The sequence below is a fragment of the Sus scrofa genome, chromosome 4 (genome assembly GCF_000003025.6).
Source record: "Sus scrofa isolate TJ Tabasco breed Duroc chromosome 4, Sscrofa11.1, whole genome shotgun sequence".
Lineage (NCBI taxonomy): Eukaryota > Metazoa > Chordata > Mammalia > Artiodactyla > Suidae > Sus > Sus scrofa.
Genome location: NC_010446.5, coordinates 123,544,349 through 123,561,880, shown reverse-complemented (window position 1 = coordinate 123,561,880; position 17,532 = coordinate 123,544,349). Strand labels below are relative to the sequence as shown.

At 50.3% G+C, this 17,532-nt stretch overlaps 1 protein-coding gene across 4 annotated transcripts in view; it reads right to left on the bottom strand.

Moving 5' to 3' along the window:
* The window catches only part of BCAR3 (breast cancer anti-estrogen resistance 3), a 226,033-nt gene that overhangs the window by 104,723 nt on the left and 103,778 nt on the right, over positions 1–17,532 (bottom strand). For 2 of the 4 annotated variants that reach the window (XM_003125890.6, XM_005663658.3), the window contains one exon: positions 4,544–4,871. In XM_003125890.6, coding sequence (XP_003125938.5) covers positions 4,544–4,871 — 328 coding nt within the window. Of the gene's footprint in view, positions 1–4,543; positions 4,872–12,869; positions 13,124–13,254; positions 13,675–17,532 lie in introns of those variants that run through there. The other 2 variants (XM_021090185.1, XM_021090186.1) reach the window with 2 other exon arrangements.

The following is a 17,532-nucleotide window of genomic DNA, read 5'->3' as shown; positions in this document are numbered from 1 at the left end:
TAACCACTGCGCCACAACGGGAACTCCCCAAGAGATAATTTATGAACATCATTTGTTTTAAACCCATAAAATGTAAGAGGTAATAAATCACATGGACATGACGCACATTTTCGGTGTTTTTTTTTTTTTTTTTTTTTTGGCCACTCCTGTGACATGCGAAAGTTCCCAGGCCAGGAATTGAACTTGCGCCACAGCAGCAAACTGAGCCACAGCAATGACAATGCCGGATCCTTAACCCACTGAACCACCAGGGAACTCAGATATGACATGTTTATATGGCAGCTTAGTAGTGCACATTTTTAGGTCCAAGGTGAGACTTCCTCTGCTGTGCCTGGGACCTCCTGCAGCATGGATATTCAATAAATATTCTATCATATTAAAGTGATTTTTTAATGATTAAAAAGGTAAACATATTTGTTGGGAAAATAGTGAACTTGCAACTTATCAGAGTATTTCACAAGACCAGGAGTGTCCTCTGAGTGTAGGTGGGGTGCACGTGGAGAGTGGCTTGGGCCCCCCAAGGCGGCCCCCCCATCATCACGCCAACACTAAGTGTGACGAAATGCAAGATTTTCAGACTTGACATCTGGCCAAGTCGCTATTAATTGAAGTCAATCCCTGAATTCATTGTGAAATGGAACACGGAAGGCCAAAAGGGTACCTGAAACAAGCCAAAAAACAAAGAAAGAAAGAAGAAGAAGAAAAAAAATCAAATCTTGCTAAAGGTAGATCTAACTGGTCTTATGTCCCCGGAGTCAGAAGTCCGGAATTCTTAACTTTAAAACACCCATGGCTCCCAGCGTCCAGGGGTGCGTGAGCTGGCGCGGTGGGTGGTGGGTGTTTTCACGGCTCCCCCGGGCTGTCAGGGCAGAGGGAGGAACAGAAACACGGATTCTCAGTCCGGGCACCGCAGTCACACTCTCCGCCCCAGAGCCTCAAGTTCTCATTCATACCACTTGTCCCCCGCTTTTCACGGTCGCCCACGTTATTTGTTGACACGGTGGCTTCTTCCAAAAGGAACTGAGGCAGCTCATGATCCTCCTGAGAATACTTACAAGGATTTTAAAAAACAAAAAGAATGTAAGGTACTTTGAACTCCTCAGAATTGGGAACACCTCAGGATACCTTTTTATCTATTTATCAGGAAAATAAAATAGAATAACTGTAAGCCTGCAGAGTGGGGGGGATGGGACCTGAGGGTCCTTTGACACACAGCCGCACACCTGCTCATGCAGCGTAATTTTGAAGGATGTGCATTTGTTACTTCCTGTACTGATCTTTGACAATGAGATATTTTAAGTTGAGGAAAAAGATGTGGATCTGGAGGGACGCAATATTGAATCAGAAACAAACCTAAACCAGAAGAGCTTGTTATGGTTACGTCTTCCAGAACCTGAACTTGAAACTTGGGACTTACGTCCACCTCCGATAAGATCATTTACTGAGATCGGATCTATGTCCAAGTCAGCTTCCAAGTCAAAAAGCTTTGAACTCCTGGCAGGTTGACAGCCTGAACCCTGGGTGTTTATCAAGAACTTCCTCGAGATAGAAAGGGTGACTCTATGACCAGCTCCAGCCCCCTGGAGTTTGCCCTTTTAAGAGCTGGCACCCGGCCTGGACCTTAGACTCCAAAGAGTGAGTTTATGAACCCTCTACGCCGTACATTGCAGATATCCAGGTCAATGTCAAGTTTAACTTCATAAATAAAAAGTAGCCACAGGAAGCCAAGCAACAGCTGGTTCTGACTCCACACACAGCCTGCAGCCTGGCATCTGCGTGTAATTTGGCTGCCTGGAAGTTATTTTGCTTTGCTGCTTCGCAGCCTCCCTGAGCAGGGTCACTGATGGCTCTGCTTCCGCACCCAGCCTGTTTGGTTCCAATGACGCGATACCGGTAACACTGTGCACAGGTTTGCACCTCCGCATGTACCTGCCAGCCACCTGCCTAGATGCGGCAGAGCAGAACCTTCTGATGCCCAGAACACCTGGGGGAACCCTGCGGTCAGATGTCAGAAACACTGCCCACTCCAATGCTTCTGCAGAGGATGCCTGGGCCTCCACTTACCTTCTTCCTGGCCCACTGCGATTGTACAGCTAAGCTCATCTGGAGCTCCTGCCTGCCTAGCTCTTGCCCCACATGCCTGCTCTTCGCCACTCGATGTGCCGCCTCTGGCAGCTCAGGTCACCCCAGCCTCGTTTTGGGTGTTTCAAACATGCCAAACTTGCCCCACCCCCGGTTCCGTGCACATGCTCTCCCTACACCCGAACAGTCTTCCCCTGGTTCCTCTCCTTGGAGACCTGTCCAGCCTATAAAAAAGGATCCAACCCCAGTGAATCTCCAGCATAGCACCGTTTCCTCTCTAGCACCAACTATGATCTGCAGGTGTCTTGTTTATTTACTTGTATTTCTTTTTTTCTTGCTTTTTTAGGGCCACTCCTGCGGCATGTGGAGGTTCCCAGGCTAGCGGTCTAATCGGAGCTGTAGCCACCAGCCTACACCAGAGCCACGGCAATGCCAGATCTGAGCCCCCTCTGCGACCTACACACCACAGCTCACAGCAACACCGGATCCTTAATCCACTGAGCAAGGCCAGGGATCGAACCCTCAACCTCGTGGCTCCTAGTCGGATTCGTTAACCACTGAGCCACAATGGGAACTCCCCCTACTTTACCTGTATTTCTTATCTGGGTCCCTGGTACAATGTGAGCTCAGGGAGGGCACTGTTTCTGATGTTCCCTTGCTATCCTGTTCGTTCACCTATTTCTCCAGCCTGTCAAAGGGCAGGAGCAGGCTGCTGGAATGATCTGACAGCTAGAATGTCTCCCATGCCAGACCAGCCCTTCAGTTAACATGCTCAGAGAAGCTGGGCAGAATGTTCCTGCTGAGGCACAGGCGCTTATAAAAATCAACACACTTAACTAACACGCGGGCTCAATGCCTAGGTATTGAACAAATGAGGGAGTGCGGATCAAAGCGGCTTTCCTTGTTACAGGGCTGGACCTAAAGAGAGACACCAGGAGATACAGCGGAAGACAGCACCCCTTTTTTTAAGTGGGAGCATCACGGGTTGCGGGTCTTCCTCCACAGGAAAAGGGATGCAGGTTCTAAACCAGCTCCAATAAGCGGGGTCACAACCCGGCCCACTGCAAACCCAGAGAAGAAGTTTTACAACCACGAGGCGTCTTTACCCAGGTCCCTGGTGGGCAGAAGGAGAATCAGTTCTCATTCTAAAGTACTCTGAAGCTGACCTGCTGACGCAGCCACATGAAATGTTATTTCAGCACGTTGACAACTAAGCACAGGTATGCCCGCTTTCTGGAAGGTGGCTTTACGCCACTCGGCTTTTATAAAAAGACCTACATCAGTAGCTGATGTCACTCATCAAAAGAAATCTGAAGAGTGTTTTCACTTTTGTGAGAAAGGGCGAGGAGTTCCCGTCGTGGCACAGCAGAAAAAAATCTGACTAGGAACCATGAGGTTGCGGGTTCGATCCCTGGCCTCGCTCAGTGGGTTAAGGATCTGGCGTTGCCGTGAACTGTGGTGTAGGCAGGCAGCAACAGCTCTGATTCGACGCCTAACCTGGGAACCTCCATATGCCGCAGGTGCAGCCCTAAAAGGACAAAAGATCAAAAAAAAAAAAAAAAGGTGAAAATAGTGTTTAGTGTTTGCTCTCAGGGAGCTGGTAGGTACAGAGGCAGCAGCCCCATAGCAGCGAGAGCTTCCCACCAGATGCCTTCCCTGGACTTCAAAACAGCATCCCAGCGGCCAGCTGCCCGAGCTTTGAACCATCCATGGGCATCTGTGCTTTATCTCCATTTGTGCTGGGCATCTGCTAACACAATGTGTCCCAAGTAATTCTTCTTCACATCACACCATTGCGGCTTATGGAAGGTCACCCAGGAAGACCCTGGAGAGTGGGGACAACTGTACAAGGAGAGGCAGGTCCTAACTTACAGACCTCCTGGCATCTCTGCAGACCTGATGGACAGAGTTCAAATCTGATGCTACGATCTAAAGAATTCTCTGGTTCCTTTTGAGGGACTTGATGATATAGGAAGTTGGCCTTAAAGTTACTCTCAAATATTGGATGATATTAAGAAATGATTCTTTTTTAGATGTTCTAGTTTTTTATATTGTGGCTATATATTTTTTCTTTTATTATGTATTTTTTATTTCCCCAATACGTTATTATTTTTTTTCTACAGTACAGCAGTGGTGACCCAGTCTCACATACATGTATACCTCCTAAGAGCCTTCTTTGTCCTTTAGAGACACCAAAATATCTACAGACCAAATGAGGTCTGAGATGCGCTTCAAAACAACACCAGAGGGAGGAAAGCGGGTGGGAGGAGAGACAGACCAGGCCAGGCCGTGCGAGGACAGTGCTCGACGCAGGGTGGCGCGTCCATGGAAGTTGATGAAACCCGCTGCTCTACCCGGCGCATGTTTGGGCATTTTTCCCAAAACAGGACATTTGAAAAAAACCCAAAAAACCAACGCTTTAAAACAAGTCACTTTCAACTTGAGACGTGAAAGAAGCTACCTGAAGGTGAAGGCCTCGTCTTTCCAGTCTGGCCGTGGGTGCTCCTGGATGACGCCCTGGTGCAGAGGTGAGACCTGCCGAGGGGATTTGGGGCGGGGGAGGGTCCCCATGTGACTGAAGTTATCACAGGACCTCACGGGAGGAGGGCCTTTCTTCTTCCGCGGGAGGGTGCCGTGTATAGACACGTCTGGATAGGCATCCGGGCGCCGCTCGGCGAGAGGGGACTTGCTGCTCAGGAGGTCCATGGACGAGGCCAGCGGGAACGGGTGGTTCGCTGGCATGTTTCTGGGAAGGCTGGCGAATTTTCCCGCTGCCATGATTCTCACCTCTAAGGGGGAGAGAAGAGTGAAGACATAAACCTAAGAAACTCACAGGAACTCACTTCCTGCTTCAAAGGGACAAACGAAAATGTCCCCGAGAGTTAAAGGACCAACGTGCGATGGCATCACTCGTGACATTTAATAGGATGGCAAGTTCACTCATCCCCTCTTCTCACCCCACAGAGCAATGTTCCTGGGTTGGCAGCAGATCCGCCAACAGAAAAGGGCAAAACCAGAGCCTTGAGAGGCCCAGGAGCCGTTTTATGATTTCAGACGGCTGAAGCTGATGAAAAATCAGGACCAAAAAAAAAAAAACGATATTGAGGAAAGACTGGGGATTTCAGTCAAACATGCACTAGAGAAAAACATTATAAATACGCTAGATCATTAGCTCACATAGTCCCACCACCCTGTGAATGATGATAAGAACAGGCGGAGATGTTTGGAATTCCTGAGCTGCTCGAACGCCTTGGCTGCCAGACCAGCCCCTCAGTTGTGCTGCCCGGAGAGATGGGATGGACTTCTTCTGGCAAAGACCTGGTGCTTATAAATAAGTCAATGTGCACTAATTAATGAAGGCGGGCAGGGGTCAGGAGGGGAGCCACTCCTCCATACATCAGTGGGCTCAGCCAGAGAGGAAGGCCACTGGGGTGGGGGCTCCACGCGCACTGTCCCGCACAGGGGTCAGGGACCCGCCTGCCGCCACCAGGGCGAAGCAATGTGCATGGGTTTCTGTACAGTCAGGGAAGAGTTAGGGTGGAGAAGAAAGAAGAGGAAAAGGGGCAGGGGGAGAAAAGGAAAATGCCACGGACAAAAGTAGCCCCGGAGCTCCCGTTGTGGCTCAGCAGGTTAAGAACCCAACTAGTACCCATGAGGATGCGGGTTCCATCCCTGGCCTCGCTCAGTGGGTTAAGGATCCAGTGTTACTGTGAGCAGTGGTGTAGGTTGCAGATGCGGCTCAGGTCTGGCGTGGCTGTAGCTATGCTGTAGGCCAGCAACTGCAGCTCTGATTTGACCCCTAGCCCGGGAACCTCTACATGCCATGGGTGCGGCCCTAGAAAGCAAAAAAAAAAAAGTAGCCCCGACAATTGTTCCCAGCTACAAAATGTTCTCCCAGAGCAAGGCCAGCACCTCCGCCCCCAACAAACTACTATGGTTTTGATCTAAGCCAAATTGCATGACGTTTCTAAGGCCAATACATAGAGACCAAGAAAACTCAAGCCTGAATAAAATGAGGGCTAGTCCCTGGAGACCTAAGGATCCAGAATCTGCGCTCTCACAGCTGCAGCGCTGAGCCCAAAGCACTGGAGGTCCCCAGGCCGGTGAAACGAACATCTCTTTGCTCTGTGGTCTGTCCTCAAGCCTTGCAGCCCCCACTCCTCAGAGCCCACCCTTCCCACAGCATAGGGAACAGCTTGGGGTGACAGTCACCTCTCACAGGCACCACAGCAATGAGGCAGTTCTGCAAAGGAGCTGGGGACTTGGGAGGTGGCTTGGAGACGATCAAGAAGAACAGAGCCTTCCAGAAGCTCCAAGTGTGAGAGGTGGACCCCAGATAAAGACAGCAGAGTGCGGCCAGGGAACAAAGGACAATAATCAGCCATCCCGCCTCCATAGGAGGCAGAGAGACACCTGCGCTCTCGGGGGTGGGGGTGGGGGGTGGAGGGTGATGCCTCACTCAAGGCATCTAATCCGAGCCCTGTCCTCAGGCCTTGGTCAGCCCTGGTCATTCCAGAGCCTGTGTGCTCCACGTCTAACTGGCACCCCACAGATGGCCTGGCCCCCAGCGGATGCAGAACCATGACCGCGTCCCCGCGAGGGCCCACCTGCGCCTGGCCTGGACCTGGCACACTGTCAGCACTTGCTCCATGTTAATTACCGTTATTAGAAAAGAAGGCAAACGCCCTGCCCTCTCGGCCTGACCGCAGGTGATGCCCTCACCTGCACGCACACCCTCACGGCCACGAACTCTCACCTGCTCAGGCTCTCAGCCCCTCCCGTCGCCAGAGACAGGCCTGGATCACATCCAAGAACCCAGTGGCGAGGCCCGAAGCCCGCACAGAATCTCTTTATGTACAAGGGCCCACCCTGCTGCTCACGTCTATTCCCAGGCTAGGATGACAGGCAAGCATTCCGGGGAGGTGGCCTGTTTCCTCTCCGCTTATCCAGGGTCTCTTTCAAGGCTGAGCCAAAGTGCTTTATAAAGCCCTTCGGCAAGTTATCCTCACCTCCGCGTGGTCCCTGGGGATGGTAACACCTGCCCTTCCTCCTTTGGATTCAAGGAACGTTGAAGCGCCTACTCCAGATAAGACACTCAGAGAACCAAAGAGGCATAAACCCCAGTCCCCGACTGTGAACTCAGAGAATACGGCTGACCCCTAAATAATGCAGTAAGGTTAATCCACAAATAATTTATAGTCGGACCCCTGTATCCGTGGTTCTCTCCATCCAGAGTCGACCAACCACAGACTGTGTAGTATTTACTACGGAAAAATATCTGCATATAATAAGGCAGTTCGAACCAAGCTGTCCAAGGGTCAACTGTCATACAGCTCGCCAGCTGGACCCTTAATGTGCCGGGCGGAAGAACAAGTGATTTTGACAAAAAGGCTCAAGGAGGAGCTCGGGGGGTGAAGGTGTGGAAAGGCTGAAAGCCGCAGGGAAACGCTCTCCAAGGGGTGCAGTCCCAGGAGACAGGTAAGGGCTGGGAGGCGACCCACGGGCTCAGGAAACTGAGTCGCAGTGCGGCTCAAGTCAAGTCCAGAAGCATTTCCTGGACACACACACAGCTTCGGGGCAGATCATGAAGTCCCGAAGGCTGTGTGTGTTGAGGTGTCTGAACTGGACCGCTAGTGCTAGGGAACCTCTGGAAGAGACGGACGGGATCCAGTCTGCGCGTGGAGGGGCCAGAAGGGAGGTCGGTCAGGCTGCCAGCAACGAGCAGGCAAGGAGGGAGGGAGAGCTCGGACCTGGGACAGGGGCCAGGGGCAGGCAGGGCAGAGCGAGGGGCCAGGCGCTCGAGGCCTCTGGCTGGAAGGAGGAGCCACAGCCGCGGGAGGACAGGTGCATGCTGTCACAGGCTGAGGAGCCCTAGAGGGGACCTCTGCAGGCGGGACGGTAACAAGCTCACAGCTGGGGCTGCTGGGTGTGAGGGAGCAGCAGCACAGTGGGTCTAGCAGGTGAGGTACTGGTACGTGCAGCTTGGAGGCAGGACAAGGTGTAGATTTTTAAGAGTCATCAACGTAAAGGGACTATTTAAACCAGAGAGCAAATCCCTGAGCTTGTTATTATCAGATGGGAGAGCAGGCGGGAACACACCTCTGGAGTCACTGGGAACCATGCAATATTCCTGAATTATAACCCTGCCCTCTCTCACCTGGGCTGCTGCAAGGGTTTAAAGATCAACACAGGTGAGTTCCGAAAACTTAAAGCGGCCATTCTCAACCTGGCTGCGCGTGAGACCCCAGGAGATGCTTTGAAACTCCTGCCGCTCAAGCCGTGAGCCAGACCAAGGAAATGACAATCTCGGTGGGAAGGACCCTGGCACCAGTCCCTCTGAAGCGCCGTGGTATTGCTCAGTGTGGAGCCAGGTTTGAGCATCACGGGGCTAAGTGGGCCTCTTTGGTACAGAGCAACTGACACTGAGATTAGCTCCTGGGGCACAGAAGAGAATGACAGTAACAAAGTACCACTCAGTCCAAATTAGAATCCACTCATTCTTCCATTCAACACACATCGAAGGAGGGCCTTCCATGTGGCGGGCACTGTGCTGGGTGCTGGGGACATAAACAGCAGAAACAAGAGAGGTTCCTCCCCTAAGGAGGAAGCAGACAGCAAGGACCACTGTACGTGCTGGCAATTCCCAGTGCCGCGGAGCACGCGGAGTGGGGACGGGGGTCTCGATTAAATCTAGCAGCCAGGAAAGGCCTCCCTGAGGAAGGCTGGGAAGCAGAGGTTAATAACTGGAGGGCGAGCATGCGAGCTGAGGTTTCCCGAGAGCTCTTAACTGCGCTGCAATTGGAAATGCACAGGCCGGCTCTCCTTTAGCTTCCGCCCCTGACGTGGGGCTCCTCCCCATTCAAACACAGCCTTGCCCTGTGTCTTGTCACTTGGAAAGACTGGCTCCAGCCTGGGCTCTGTGTCAAGCTTGAACCCATCCAACAGTGGGGGAGGACATACCTTTAAAAAACAAACAAAACCCAAAAAACCCAAACATGGGGCAGGGGATGCAAGCGCGAACCACAGGTGGCAGAATCTCATTTGCAGTCTGTTGGTCGCTCTGTTTCCTACTTGAGTTTTATTTACTGTTAGTTTTTCCAGTCTCTAGGAACCTGGGGGCAATCCAGGGGCAGAAGGGCATGGAATCTAGGTTCAAGGTACATACTTTCCATGTGACAGAGAAGCCCCTCAAGCACTTTTGCCTACTAGGCAGCATGTGATAGGCAGACGGGAGCTCAGAAAATCAAGCGCCTTCCTTTTTCTAGAGAAGGCAAATGAAGTCCATCCAGGCAATACGCGTTCTGAGGATGGGCAGCGTGTGAGAGCTGAGGATGTAACAGCCCAAAGTCCTGCTCTCATAGAGCCAGCGCCGTGCTGGGAGCAATCCAGCGCAGACAAGAAAACAAGCTAGGTAACAGCCCCGTCAGAAGTGCCCTAAAGAACGTGAAATGGGCAATTCCTGTTGTGGCATAGCAGCAACGAATCTGACTAGGAAACACGAGGTTGTGGGTTCGATCCCTGGCCTCGCTCAGTGGGTTAAAGATCTGGCATTGCCGTGAGCTATAGTGTAGGTCGCAGAGGCGGCTCGGATCTGGTGTTGCTGTGGCTCTGATGTAGGCCGGCGGCTGCAGCTCCAATTCGACCCCTAGCTTGGGAACCTCTATATGCCGCGGGCTCGGCCAGAAAAAGACAAAAAAAAAAAAAAAAAAAAAAGAATGTGAAATGGGATAAAATGATAGGATACACTTGTTGGGGATGTGGGGCTACTTGAGACTAGCGGGGGTCTGGGAAGGCCTCTCTGAAGAGGTATCAATGGCATGAGACCCGGGAAAGGAGAAGGAACCAGCCAAGAGAGGATCGAAGGGCATTCCAGGCGGGGGTCGGCAACCATGAGGGTCTTGAGGTGGGGACACGTGACTGGGAGGCATAGGGACACCCAAGGCCAGTCTCCAGTTTCTGGCTCCCACGTTTTCTTTACTCGCTCGGGGAAGCTTCTACTTCAATGCTCCTAGTCATCATGGACATCTGACGTATTATTTCATTTTTGAAAACTGAATATGGCGTGACTCAGGACGTAGGCTTTGAAGTAAGACATTCACGGGTTCAAATCCCCACCCCAGCCTTGACTTACTGTGTAGCCGGAGACAAGTGACTCGACCTCTCTGACAGTTTCTCATTTGTAGAAAATGGGTTAACAATACCCATTTCATGGGGTTGTTGCGAAAAGAAAATGCACTTGTGAATGGAAAGCCCTCAGGATACAGCAAGGATTCAAAAAATGGCAGGTCTCCTCTAAGCAGGGCTGGGACCATGTCTGTCTGGCATCATTGTCTCCCTACCGCAATAAGAGGTCACAAGTGAAGTCACTGTTTTTGGGGAAGGCTGTAGCCAGGAAGGATGATGAGGGACATGTTTTAACCTAGTGCAACAGACGAAACCACACCAAACCAAGAAGGAAGGGAGCCCACGCGCAGTCTTTTTTTCTTTTCTTTAAATGCTTTTTAGGGCCGCACCTGCGGCACATGGAAGCTCCCAGGCTAGGGGTTGAATCAGAGCTGTAGCTGCTAGCCTACACCACAGCCATAGCAATGCTGGATCTGAGCCACATCTGTGACCCACACCAAGTTCAGGGCAATGCCGGATCCTTAACCCACTGAGCGAGGCCAGGAATCAAACCCGAGACCTCATATTTCCTAGTCGAATTCATTTCCGCTGCACCACAATGGGAACTGCCCCCACCCCCATGCAGTCTTTAAAAGAAAAGCCCAAAGGAGACTGGGCATCTGACCTCACCTCTCTCTGCTATGCAGGTCAACAGACACAGCGTCCTGACTTGGTCTAAGGCCAGACCTTGAAACACACACACAGGTCAAAGACTCTACATCTTGATATGAAAATATGAGACCCATGTGAGTGTTCAAAGAGCTGAAATCTCGATAGGGAGAAGAGGGAGCTTGACAAACTCCCGACCTATGTGCTACCTTCCTGCCCCTGGGCGGAGGCTGTGCTCAGAAATGTCTGTATAAAGACATTACTTATAAATACGTCTCAGAGAAACTGATGAGCACATGCGTGTCGGGGCAGAGATAAGCAGCCCACTTGTTTGGATTGTTCTAGTTGACTTCTGAAAGGAGAGATTTTTTCCAAGTTAATTTCACAGCTGGTCCCCTGATGCGGGCTTAAGACTTTCTATCATATTTTAAGCTCGGAAATACAAACACCTCTGCTGCCCCAGGATGACCACGACAGAGAGTTGCCAATCCAGATCTGCAGTTTTTAATATCTTCCCTGCAAAGTCAGACAGGAAGAGGGGATGGGAAAACCATCCATATAAAATTGGCTTATCCAGTTAGAAGGGAGTTTTGCCTGGGCTGAGGAATTAAGGGTATCCCTTTATTTGGAAGTAAGTGATGAAGTCTAGCCAAATGACTGAAGTATGAATTATTCTTCCACGGATTGCATGTCAAGCCACCCAGCACAGGATCTACAAGATAAGGTTCTTAAAATTAGCATCCATCTGACAAGCGCTCCTTACTATAGAGGAGGAGACTGTGAGCTTGGTTAGTCAGTCTGCAAAGGTCAGGCTTCTCAGAGGCAGTTTAGGGAAAATTGGAGTCAGGGCATCAGGGAACCATTGCCTAGCTGTTTAAGTTAAATTCCATATGTCTCCTTGCACACTCCTGTGCAACCACGCTTGGCCTGTGGCTTCCCATTATTAACTGGGCGGCCCCTTCCCTCTTAAGACTCTTGCTCTGGCTCTGACGAGGCTGCCCCCAGCACCGAGGCCTCCCTCTCCCCTCCCTCCCCGTTCTTGCTTGCTACTTGGCTACACCCTCGGAGATAATCCGCTCTCAAAATGACCTTCCCTCTCATTTTTTGTGTAGCCTTGGTAGATAAGAGTCAAGGTTTAAAAGAAACTCTGAATGCATGGCTCTATTTTCTATCTCAGCTAACGGCTTTAGGTGAAAGCAGACACGAGGTTAGGCGAAGGATCTTTCACCTACGCACCTTGCTCAGCGAGTTAATACTCAAACCGGAGTTTTCCACCCCCTGGAACCCCAGCCACGACCCTCCGTACTTCCCCACGAAACACAGCGCCTCGTCAGCTGCTCTGGCGCCCACTCGAATTCTCCCCAAGGGTCTACACCTGATCAAACTCAGCGGGTCAGGAAGGACTGGCTGAGCTCGGAACCCCGTTCCTGTTGCGCCCACCGCCCCTCCCTCCCGGCCTTCGCCCCCCCCTTCCCTCCCCTCTCCGACGCCGAGGGAGCGACACAACCAACTATTCATTCTTTCTCAACAAAGGCAGAGAGGGAGGGAGATGTCAACAGTTACCGGGCGGGCTCCTTCGCTTTCTTTGCAAACTTTCCAAGAGATTAGTGGAGAGACGCGTCTCCTCCAAGCCCCGGGCTTCCAGCGGAGCCCCTGGGCCCTCACGTCCCCCGACCCCTGCCCGCCTCCGGAGCAGGAAGAGAAGCGACGGGAGGCGCAGCGGGTCGGGAGAGGCCAGCGCCCGGGAAGATGCCGCTCAAGAGCAAGAGCAGAGATGCTCGCTGCAAGGCGCCGCCCGCCTCCCGCCGCGGCCCGGGTCTGGGATAGCCCAGCCGCTTCACGGGCCCCTAGGGGCGCAGGCGCGTCCCCCTTTCCAGCCACTAGGGTCCCCGAGTTGGCGAGGGGCTGGGGGCCGCCGGCTCTATTCTCCCGGTGAGCCTAACGATCGCGCACAAACTTCCCAGGCGGTCCTCCACGGGGATCGGGAGGCCGCGGAGGCCCGGGCGGAGACTCACCTCCCTGCGCAGCGCCCGGGCTCTCCGGCTGGGCTCAGAAGCGCCGCGCGCTCCGCCCGACGCCGCGGCGGCTCCCGGACCCGGAGCCCCTCATGATCGGTGGGGAGCGCCCGCCGAGAAGCCCGCGCGCAGCTCGCCTGTGCGTCCGGCCGCTCCGGCTCCCGGCTCCGGCGACCGCCCGGCCCGGGTCCCGGCGGCTGCAGGCGCGGCTCCGAGCGGGCGGCGCGCACTCCGGCCCTCAACTGGTGATTTGCGGCTCGGCGGCCCCACCCCGGCGAGCCTATTCGCGCAGCCCCGCCGACCCCCCCCCCCCCGCGACATTTACATGCGCTGACCTCGCCCTGCCCTCCTCTGCCCCAACGGCAGAGTGTGGCTGTCGTCGTACCTCCCCCCGAGAAGCCCGTCCTCCGGTGCAGGGCGACCACTGCCTCACCGTGCTGCACAAGAGAGCCAACCCAGCTCATCTACCCCTCTGCCTTCCCCGGGTGATTTAATTGCCCAGCAGATCTACTTCACTTGTCTGCGGACACCTGGCTGGCTTTCAGTTAAAGGGGCTTAATGGGACAAAGACCTGGGTATCCACAAATGACCAAGCCGTGGGAACAAGCAAATCAATCACACCCACCTGGACATATTAAAAGCCAAGTGGGAGGTGGAAGTGGTATTTCAGTAAAAGTGGCTCGGTGGGGTTTAAAAAAATAAAATAAAGGAGCCTAGTGAGTATCATATCCAGATCGATTATAAAGCTGCAGAAATAGTCACTGATAACAAGGACAGACAAACCGACAGAACAGAGTCCAGAAGCAGAGGTCTATCATCTGGTCACCTGATTTACATCAAAGATGCTGATGTGATGCCTTGGCAAAAGGGTAGTCTGTCTTTTCAGGAAATGATGCTGGATTAACTGAACGCCCACATGGAGAAGACCCCCTACCTTGACCCTTACCAAAAAATGGATTCCTAAAGATTATCCATGTCAAGTAAATATCCAGAAAGATCCTCGTGACTTTAAAGTAGGCAAAGATTTCTTAAACACATACATCACTAACCATAAAGGAAAAACTGGTCATAGGCTGCAGTTAAAATTAAGAACTCCTGGAAGTTCCCCTCTGATGCTGGGGATTAAGGCTCCCAAGTTGGTGCATCTGTGGTGCAGGTTACAGCTACCGCAGGGGTTTTTCATCCCCCGCCTGGGAACTTCCACAGGCCAAAAAAAAAAAGCCCCCAAATTAAGAACTCCTGTTCATCCCCAAGATATTATTAGTGAAAAAGCAAGCCGTAGAGTGAGAAAAGATCATTGCAACACACATATCCAAAAAAAGGACTTTTATATAGAATATGCAAAGAACACTCACAAATCAACAAGGAAATGGGCAGAAAAAAACCGACTGAAAGTAGGCAGAGTGTTTCAATAGGCATTTCTCAAGAGGGGACAAGCAGATGTATCTCAAAAAAAAAATTCAAAAAATGTATAAAAAGGTTCTCAACTTTTTTTTTTTTTTTTTTGGTCTTTTTGCTTTTTAGGGCCACACCCAGGGCATATGGAGTTTCCCAGGCTAGGGGTCTAATCAGAGCTGTAGCTGCCAGCCTACACCACAACCACAGCAACACTGGATCCGAGCCTCATCTGTGACCTACACCACAGCTCACCGCAATGCTGGATCCTTAACCCACTGAGCGAGGCCAGGAATCAAACCCACAACCTCATGGTTCCTAGTCGGATTCGTTAACCACTGAGCCACGACGGGAACTCCCGGTACTCAACTTATTAATCATCCCAGAAATTGCAATTGCAATGTGATCTCGCCTCACTGCCACCAGAAGAGCTAAATTAGAGAATGTTTACAACACTTGAGAAAACTGTTTGGCTTTATCTACTTTTTTAACATAGAACCTATGACTTAGCCATTCCATCCGCAGTTACGTACACAACAGCGCCCTGTTCACATGGTCACCAAAAGACTCATTCAAAAATATGGCCTGTGTGGACCACTGTAAGAAGGCAAGCCCTGTGTCTACACACAACAAGATGCAAGACCCTCATAAATATGGTGTGGAGTGAAAGAAACTAGACACAAATGGGTATATACTACAGAATTCCATTGATGTGAAGTTCAGACCATCAGACGTCTGATGGTCAAGGTGAAGACAGTGGTTACCTTGAGGGGTGGGTGGTGATGGACAGGGACCCCGAGGAGGCTCTAGGTGCTGGTAACAGTCTATTTCTTGATCCAGGTGCTGGTTACATAGATGTATCCTATTTATTTATTTTTATTTCTACTTTTTTACTTTTTAGGGCCACACCCTTGGCTTCTGGAGGCTCCCAGGCTAAGGGTTGAATCAGAGCTACAGCAGCCAGCCTACGCCACAGCCACGCAGGATCTGAACCGAGTCTGCAACCTACACCACAGCTCATGGCAACACCAGATCCCCCACCCTGAGTGAGGCCAGGGATCGAACCTGCATCCTCATGGATCCTAGTTGGATTCGTTGCCGCTGCACCACAATGAGACCTCCTAGATGTCTCCTATTTAATAAGAAGTAACTATCCCTTATCTTATAAAAAACCGATTGGTCAGGCACTGCTCTGCACATACGTTTTACTCCAATGAAGATGTTTTCTAAATTGTGTCATTTTGTATATTTTATGTACTTTTCATTCCCCTAAGACAGCACCATCAGCAAGTCTGCAAGATTCTAAGGGCAGCTTCCTCAAGAATCAGTTTCTTTCTTTTTTTTTTTTTTTTTTTTTTGGTCTTTTTTAGAGCTTCACCAATGGCATATGGAGGGGTTCCCAGGCTAGAGGTCTAATTGGGGCTGTAGTTGCCAGCCTATACCACAGCCACAGCAATGCGGGATCCAAGCCTCATCTGCGACCTACACCATAGCTCACGGCAACACTGGATCCTTAACCTGCTGAGCAAGACCAGAGATCAAACTCTCAACCTCATGGTTCCTAGTCAGATTCGTGAACCACTGAGCCATGATGGGAACTCCAAGAACCAGTTTCTATCTTTTCCTTTTCGGTGTTTTCGTGGCTTAGTCATTATCTTCCCTACCTCATTAGGAGCACCAACTTTTAATTTTGGTTAGATTTTCCCAAAATATTTAGTGCAATGAATGCTAAACATACCAGCTGGTATATTTCTAAACTGAATTATTTAGAAACTAGTTTACTGACTTTCTGCTGCTCTGAAGTGTCACTGAGAACAGTGGTAAACGGTGGTTTTTCTAGATTTTCAAAATTCCCTGAGCACCTGCTGAGTGACACATCATGTCAGGGTAGCAATGAAGACAAGAAAACAACTCATATACACAGAGACTTTGGGCAAGTCACTGCTCCCCCAGTGCCTGCACTTCCTTATCCGTGAGTAAGTAAATAAATATTAGGAGTCAAGGAAATAATATAATAGATGTGAAAGTGCCTAGCATGTAACAGTTCTCATTAACTATTACTAGAACTGAAACCACATTCTGTCATTGTCCTCACAACAGCTGGGTGGGGTAGGAGGCGTCTCTATCCCTATTTTTATGGGAGGAAACAGACTCAGAAAGGTTAGTAATTTCCACCATAAATTCATTCAACAAACTGTGTGCCAAGATCCATAGTGAGTGAGAAGCAGCGTTAGAATTTGAGTCAGATATCCGCACTGCAAGTTCAACAGTCTTCCCACCACACCCCAACAATTTTCACATGTGTATCTCCAGTGCCTAGCATAGAGCAGGTGCTCAGGACATTAGTAGATGAGTAATAGGGTTATTTTTCATATGACTTTTGATTAGGTCATATGGTATATATATCACACATGGTTCACAAATTAAATAGATTGTATATTATATATATATATATACATGTACACATACATACATACACCCCATTATATGTATATGAAATGCGACACGGTGAAAAGTCTCAACTCTCTCGCACCTGCCAGTCGCCTTCCCACCACTGGTAACAACTGCTCTTAATATGCGTGCCTGCCAGGGTTTCTCGAAGTGTGTGTGTGTGTGTGTGTGTGTGTGTGTGAGTGTGTTATTCTCCACGCCCCCCACAGAAAGTAACATCCGACACCCACAGGTCTACACTTTGTTTTATTTCACTTAATATATCTTGTTAATTTCCCCCACACGCGTGCATGACGTTCCTTTGAAGAGATGCACCATAATTTATTCCTTCAGTGAGCTATCGAAGGACATTTAGGTGGTTTCCAACTCTTTCCTATTATAAACTATTACAAACAATACTGCAAAGAGTACTCCCGTACACTGGTATGTGTACGTACACCTGTAAGATAAGTTTCTAGAGGTAAAATTGCTGAGTGAAAGGACATATGCTTTGTAATTTTGATAAATGCCAAATTGCCTTCCATAGAGAGTGTACCAATATATACACCCCAGTAACATAAGAAAATGTCTATTTCCCCACATCCTTTTCAGAAAGTATTAAACTTTTGAATTTTTTCCAACCCGATGAGTAAAATATGAATTGTAGTGCAATTTTGATTTGCAGTTCTCTTATAATAAGTGAAGCTGCTCTTTTCATGTTTAGTAGCTATTTGTTTCTCCTTTTTTTGGAATTTTCACTTCCTTTTTTCTATCCATTTGTCAGTCTTTTTATGATCTCTTTTTAGGACCTCTCTCCGCATTAGGAATCTCAGCTCTT